Genomic DNA, 7,500 nt, shown 5'->3' with positions numbered 1-7,500 from the left:
GCTTCTCTAGCAGACACTTACTCTTTAATACATAAATTTGGCAACAGTAAGAGAACCGACCAGAATGTAAAACCATTTCCAGCTAAAAACTCTGAAACTCTGACTGATATGGCAAAAGCGTCTAATGTTCGTTGTAGTTATTGTAAGAAAGACGGTCACACGATTAAAAACTGTCCAGATCCTAAATGTAAAACTTCTTTGCCTATTCGGAACCCATTTAACCCTTTTCTTAACTTTAAAGGTAAAACGGATGGTCAGATTAAGCCTGTCTCCCATATCCATTCTGAAAAGCCTGTAAATCTATTTGATGATTTTACTTTTGATGGAACTGTAGCTTTGAACTCTGATGGGGATAAATATAAAGTCAGGATACTTCGGGACACGGGTGCTTCGCAAAGTTTACTATTGAGAAATGCTCTCCCTAATATTGAAGCTAACGTAACTAATGAACATGTTCTCGTGAAAGACCTTTCACAAATATCTAAAGTTCCCCTTGCTAATGTTCATCTTGATTGTCCTATAAAGAGATATTGAATTTCCAGTAAAAGGTGTAACTTTATTATTGGCTAATGACCTTGCAGGACGTTTGGTAGTTCCCAACGTCATTGTAATGGAAAAACCTGTAGGTGTAAACATTGAACCTGATCCTGATTGCTCTGTAAATCCTTCCTGTGTTGTCACTCGTAGCCAGAAATCTAGTTCGGATGAATCTAAAGTCACTTCTGTAAATTTTGAAGCACGAAATGTTATGAATAGAGATAACCTTATTAAAGGTCAGAAGCACGATAACACTTTAAGTAAGCTTCATGACCAAGCAGTTTCTAAAAGTGAGATTAGCAAATCCCCATGTTTTTACTTTGAATCTGATTTGTTAATGAGGTTTTACCGTTCCCCTAAGAGATCTAGTGAAGACACATGGAGCGAAAAGCGACAAATTGTGCTGCCTCTTTCTGTTAGGAATTCTGTAATGGAAATAGCTCATGATGCCTATGGAGGACATTTAGGAATTCATAAGACCTATTGTAAGATTTTGAATAGTTTCTATTGGCCTAATATGAAAAAAGATGTAGCAGAATTTGTGCGCACTTGTCATGTATGTCAGATATCAGGAAAACCGAACCAGGTAATACCCAAGGCACCTTTACAACCGATCTTAGTCCCTGATGAACCTTTTAGTAAGATAATTATAGATAACGTTGGTCCTTTACCAAAAACCAAGAAAGGTAATCAATACTTGCTCACTTTAATATGTCCTACGACCCGATATCCTATTGCCATCCCTCTTCGTAACATTTCTGCTAAGAACATTGCTAATTCTTTACTGAAAGTTTTCACAAATTTTGGTATCCCAAAGGAAATACATAGTGATAGAGGTTCGAATTTCACCAGTGACCTTTTTGCCCAGGTACTTCAAGAACTAAATATTAAACAAACTTTGTCTGCTGCCTATCACCCAGAGTCTCAGGGTGCCCTTGAGCGTTGGCATCAAACTTTTAAGAGTATGCTTAGGAAATTTTGTGTTGAAAGTCAACTTGAGTGGGATGAGGGCATTGATTTTCTTCTGTTTGCTATCATGGAAGTTTCCCATGAGTCCCTTGGTTTTTCACCCTACGAGATGTTGTTTGGGAGGTCAGTTAGAGGACCACTTTCAGTAATTAAAGAGGAATGGTTGAACACCCCTTCTGAGTCTAGCCAAACCATTCAACAATATATGAATAAACTTAAAAGCACATTAATGCAGGTTAGGAAAATTGCTGGGGAGAAATTAAGGGGTCAACAAATCTTAATGAAGAGAAACTATGACAAAGCTTGTAAAGTCAGAAAATTTAAACCTAATGACCTTGTGTTAGCCTACCTTCCTGTCCCTGGTTCCCCTCTTAAAGCTAAGTTTTGTGGGCCCTATCCCATCATAAAAAATGTTAACAATAATACCTACATTATCAAAACTCCAGATCGTAGAAAACTCACTCAGATCATTCATGTTAATATACTTAAGGCTTATCACTCTAGGGAAACTGGAAATGGTTCCAGTGAGACGGTTGTTAATCTTAATTTTAAGGTAGAGACTCCAGGAGAGGACAATTCATTGGAAGACCTTATTGCTTCCTCCATGCCACAAACCAATACTGAGGTTCTAAATAACCTGGATCTATTCCTGAACCACCTCTCTCCTTGGCAGTCGCAAGACTTAAAGAATGTAATCTCTAGCCATTCAACTCTCTTTAATGATTTTCCCAGGAAAAGTGATTTGCTGCTACATGGCATCGAGCTGGTTCCTGGTACAGCACCCATTCGTCAGCAGTCCTATCGTGTGGGTCCTGAGAAGAAGAGCAAAATGAAGGAGGAAGTCGAATATCTTCTCCGGCATGGTCTAGCAAGACCGAGTAAATCGCCATGGGCTTCACCTTGCATCCTAGTTCCAAAAGAGGACGGTAGCTACAGATTTTGTACAGACTATAGAAAGATTAACAATGTTACCATTAAAGATTCCTACCCTTTGCCACTCATTGATGATTTAATTGATTCAGTAGGACAAGCAAAGTTTGTAACGAAGATAGACCTCTTAAAGGGCTATTATCAGGTAGGATTAACTGAAAAAGCTAAGTTAATATCTGCTTTCATTACACCCTTTGGACTTTTTCAGTACGAGGTCATGCCTTTTGGCCTTACCAACGCCCCATCTACCTTTCAGCGCCTTGTAAACTTCATCATCCAAGATTTGGAAGGTGTTTATTGTTCCCTTGATGATATAGTAGTCACTGGACAGACTTGGGAAGAACATGGGAATAGGCTCAAGTGTTTGTTCCGTAGGTTAGAAGAGGCTGGATTAACCATAAATCTTAAAAAATCTGTCTTTTGTAAAGCTACTGTTACCTACTTAGGCCACATTGTTGGGGATGGTAATATTAGACCAAAAACTGCCAATGTAGAAGCTGTTCTAGAGTACCCTGTTCCAAACACCAGAAAGTCCTTACAAAGATTCTTAGGGTTAGCCTCATACTACAGGAGATTCTGCAAGAACTTCTCTTCAGTTGCTGCCCCTTTAACATCCCTAACCAGTACCAAAGTTAAATTCAGTTGGAATGAAGAATGTCAATCCTCTTTCGAAGCCTTAAAGCTGTTTCTGATAAACAACCCTGTTCTTAAATCCCCCGATTTTAAAAAGCCTTTTATCCTTCAAATAGATGCTAGCGATGCGGGAGCTGGAGGGGTGCTACTCCAAGAGTCAGATGGTATACTTCACCCAGTCAGCTACACCTCCACTAAGTTCAAGCATCACCAGAAGTCCTACAGCACCATTGAGAAGGAAGCACTTAGTTTGGTACTCGCCCTGCAAAAATATGAATGCTACTTACTAGGTGCTGCTGAGGTACTAGTCTTCACTGACCACAACCCCTTGACCTTCCTCGACAAGATTAAGTCCCACAACCAACGTCTACTACGCTGGTCCATTTATCTGCAGAAGTTCCCTCTACAGATCCGCCACATCAAGGGAACAGAGAACATCATGGCAGATGCCTTATCGCGACTGCCTCCTTAACATGATACCTCCTTCTCCAGTCTAGAGTATCGTCAGACTCTCCTCATTGGCCTCTTTTTCTACGAGCCACTCTGTTGGGCTCGTCTTCTAAGGGGGAGGTGTCACCCATCTGCCAGATTGGCATCTTAATTTTGTATATAGTTGTAATCTTCTTTTATTGTGGGAATGTATACAGTTCTTTCCTGTACCTGTTTTTAACATCCTTGGCTGTGTCTTTAGTTATCCCGTTTTCAGAGTGCTTTGTTTTCCCCGCCTTCTTTTCAGTTTTCTTCGGACCACTTATTTCATGCATAGTTAGTCTCACCTGGTCCTCTACTGTGATAAGTGTCCTATTGGAGTAGCTGTCTTCTTATTCCTCGGTTTTTGTAATGTATTAATGTTCTTTAATATAAGTCTTGAGTGAACCTTAGTGGAATTGGTAACGTGTTTTATATTTGAAATTTAGTATATTAAGGTTATTGATTTTGTTATTTGTGCGGTGCAGGATTGTTTGAGTGTTTTTCTGGGTTATTTCGGTAAGAAAGAGATTAACGTAATTATGTAAACTGTTTCGTTATTAAAGTGTTAAATTTTGTTCTGTTTTGAAATTAAACCTTTCATTAATTATTTTATGTGACCTATGGAACTTATTATTCTCTGAACCTTGGCCATAAAGTCGTCACAATATATATACTTTCATGCATGATATAATATGTGTTCCTGGTGTTATTTAATTGAATGAAGATATTAGGCAATTATACATATAGGATTCAGTGGTTACACATGGGTTTTTCTTCCTTCTAGAGAGTATATAAGGAGTTTTGATGAATAAGGTAATCGATTCCCCTGCCCCTAACCTAGTGGCCTAGGGGCTTTTATATACTTTCGCACCTCCCCAGTTACCTTTACATATAAGGTAATCTCTCCTCCCTCTGAGGTAGCCTAGGCTACACCCTAGTCCTCCTTGCCTTGAATTGTGATTCTGGTAAGGTTAGGCTAGGGTTTTCTTCCCCTTTCCAAAGCCATAGTACATGAGCTTTGAGTTTGGGTCAGAACCTCAGAGTACTCATCGTTTGCCCCCAGCTACTCCAATAGGTGAATGAACTCTCCTGTTGGTCCCTGCTGGACGGCAAAGAGGGGGCTCCGCTCCCCACCCTAGACCACACCTGGAAGGGTTACTAGACCCCTCCTCCCTGTGGCCTATCGACTTGTCCTGCGTTTGCCTACTCTGGGCTAGGAGATATGCATTCCCTAGCCTAGCTTAGGCAGGCTTAAGGATTCTGTTTCTTTATAGTTTGGGACGGCCTGACAATACCGTTCCCTTACTGTCCTAACCCACCCTAGGCTGGAGAATGAACTCTCCCTATACCTGGGTGGTGCAGGTACCAAAACAGTTCTCTCTTTTAGGGTGCTGGGGAAGGCTTACACCAACCCCTACACCCCTACACAGGACCTTTTCCCCTCCCCCCATCTGTCCTTTGGTGATGGCCTAGCCATCACACCCCTGTCCACCGTCCTACAACTCATTGAGTACCGGTGGGTTGTGGGGTCGGCCCGGTCTCTCGCCTGCTGGGCCAAGCCGTTCAGCTTCCCTTACATGATACTGGTATGGGAGAGCATAGCGGCAGGTCTATCTGCCAGCGGGACACCTCCCTGCTGTCTTGGAGCGTTCCTCGGACCTCCCTTGGATCGCCACCCACAACCCTTGCCAACCTATGGCGGAGCTGCGTCTGGATGGAAGCCTGATCATATGCTCTTCCTTCCATTTGAACGCTCCTTCTCGAGGAAGGCGAGGTTAGGGTAGTGAGCTCCTGCCCTTCCCTCCCCTTCCTTCACTGCTTTCTCTTTCTCTCCAATCTAGTGCCGGCCCACTGTCACAACGACTCTGCCGGCAACAGCCGGCAATATAACCTAGGTCTCCTCCCAGTCACATGGAACTATGACAGGGTAGGTGTACCTTCATTCGGTCGCCTGCCGGCCGCCGGCGAACTACCGACAATGCTTGGGATTGTCTCCCTTACCCTGCCAAATAGAATGATGGTTGGGGTGGGTTACCCTCCGCCGGCGGTCCGTTGGTGGCCGGTGTGCCTCCGGCAGTCCGGCGAGCCGCCGGCGCCACCTATATTACAGTATTGTGATAGTGGACCGTCCTCTTGCACTAACCCTGCCGGCAGAGTCTGTTGTATGGCTGTAAACAGTATCCAGAACATCTGCGGTATAGACCATACCCAAGACAGAAAACTATGGTGTATAGCTATGCAATAGATATTTTTTCTAGCATACACTGTGCATCCATGCGCAGTCCCTTGCCGGGACCCGCTTGAATTGGGGATTAATATTCTCCCCCTTTCTTTATGCTGATTGATCATCAGCTCTCCCTTTCCCCACTACTGATCCCTGGAGGAAGTCCTACTTATGCTACTCTAACCCTCGGGCTAGATTCCTCCTTCAGGCCTACCTTGATGGTAGCCCTTGAATTAGTAGTGGAGAAGGGTCGCGGCAATTGGCTGGGCAGGATTCACAAGTATGTGTCTTTCCTATTTCATTTCCAGCTTACCTATCCTAACCTTACAATTGGAAAGGAATCTTATATTATAATTACGATTACATTAAGGCTAATCTAAAATTATTCTAAGTCTAACATAATAGACTCCCGCATACTCATGTACCTTTCCTTTCTTTACAGGAGGAGTACATCCGGTGTGAGAGAACCTTCTGCAGCGTTCGGCGCCGTGACTTCTACGGACACCTGGCGTGCCGAACCCACTCCAGCTGCTCCGTCACCCAGGGATCTCTGAGGTACTGGGACCCGCAGGTATGCAAAACATGCAAGGACCTGCTCAACAAGGCATTCGAGGCTCCCAAGTCTGCGGAGTAGGGACATCGCTCGAGAGAAACTACGGAAGTGGGTGTGTGGTTTCCAAAAGAACGCCACGAGGCATTACCTTCCCAGTGAGAAGATGAGAGCTATGCTCTTCCCTAAGGCATCTGCGGATACTGTCATCCCAAAACCTGAGCTCCCATGCGTCCAGCCGACTGTCGACCCAGACATTCCGGACGCACTTCAAGACATCCATCTCAACGATGATAGGATGTCGGAGGTGTCAGACACCACCGAGAGGACCCTTATGGTCGAGGGTCAAGAAGAGGAACCTAAGACGGCTCCCGACTCCGAAGAAGAGGACGTCGCTGCGCCCTCCGTAGCCTCAGTAGTCATCTCGGAACCAGTCCCCTCTACATCGTCCACTCCCATGCCCACGAGACCGAATGATCCCATGGACAACTTCCAGGCCGTGATGGCGATCCTCGAGGAGAGGTTCCGCAAGAAGGATTAGGATTTCAAGAAAGAAATCCTTCGCTTGACGAGGCAGCGCGAGCCTCAGAGGAGGCTTAATGTCAAGGACCTTCCTACCTGCTCTGTGACCAACCCGTGGAGGGATGCTGAGTACATGTCCATCACCAGCGGTAGGATCGTAATCAACGACAAGCTAGGAGCCGTCCCCCTTGAAAAGGTGGAATTCTGGCCTAGCTTTGAGGCATAACCAGACTGCTTTATACGCCTCAAATCAGAACCCGTTTCTAAGGAAGAAACCGAACCGAAGGAGGTCATCGTATTTGACTATGCAAAGGCTCAATCTCTGCTAGCCGGTTGCTTGAAGGAAAAGGGCTACAACAACTCTAAGGTGCCGGCCCTTAGCAAGAAACACCCGTCCTTTCTTGCTTCAAGTACCATGGTCTTCCCCTTCGCGGAGAAGTCTCTCCTGGCAGTGCTTAAGGCGGTGGAGGAAGGGAAACCCTGCCCTATATTGGAAGAATGTAGGCCCCTCTCCCTCGCCTTACCCCCTGACGACAAGAACTGGAAGGACATCCTGTTAACTTTCTTTGTGGGAAAGTTGGAGGCCGACATCGCTGGATGTCAGTTCAGTGAGAACCTCCCCAAGCTCTCGGAGTATCTCCTTCGTCGGGAGCAGGATACGAAA

At 44.7% G+C, this 7,500-nt stretch overlaps 3 protein-coding genes across 4 annotated transcripts in view; 2 read left to right on the top strand and 1 right to left on the bottom strand.

Moving 5' to 3' along the window:
- Positions 1 to 534, top strand: part of LOC137637385 (sex determination and dosage compensation protein sdc-2-like) — a 3,029-nt gene extending 2,495 nt beyond the window's left edge. The window contains exon 2 of the mRNA XM_068369599.1: positions 1 to 534. This exon is cut by the window's left edge and continues 733 nt beyond it. Within this exon, the coding sequence (XP_068225700.1) occupies positions 1 to 534 (534 nt within the window).
- LOC137637386 (protein cereblon-like) overlaps positions 1 to 7,500 on the bottom strand; it is an 839,981-nt gene that overhangs the window by 550,617 nt on the left and 281,864 nt on the right. The window lies entirely within an intron of this gene.
- LOC137637384 (uncharacterized) lies at positions 611 to 4,088 on the top strand. The gene is made up of 2 exons (XM_068369598.1): positions 611 to 2,726; positions 3,186 to 4,088. Exons 1-2 carry the CDS (start codon positions 611 to 613, stop codon positions 3,539 to 3,541), a joined length of 2,472 nt encoding a protein of 823 aa, XP_068225699.1. The 3' UTR covers positions 3,542 to 4,088.

Source organism: Palaemon carinicauda, unplaced genomic scaffold (assembly GCF_036898095.1).
Source record: "Palaemon carinicauda isolate YSFRI2023 unplaced genomic scaffold, ASM3689809v2 scaffold7, whole genome shotgun sequence".
Taxonomy (NCBI): Eukaryota; Metazoa; Arthropoda; class Malacostraca; order Decapoda; family Palaemonidae; genus Palaemon; species Palaemon carinicauda.
This window is presented reverse-complemented; position numbering and strand designations above follow the sequence as displayed.

Bases quoted from the DNA above. Each gene is read 5' to 3' on its own strand.
- LOC137637384 (XM_068369598.1), top strand. From the start codon at position 611: ATGGAAAAACCTGTAGGTGTAAACATTGAACCTGATCCTGATTGCTCT. The intron at 2,727-3,185 runs GTGTTTATTGTT...TCCTTCAAATAG, and splicing joins CATCATCCAAGATTTGGAAG to ATGCTAGCGATGCGGGAGCT.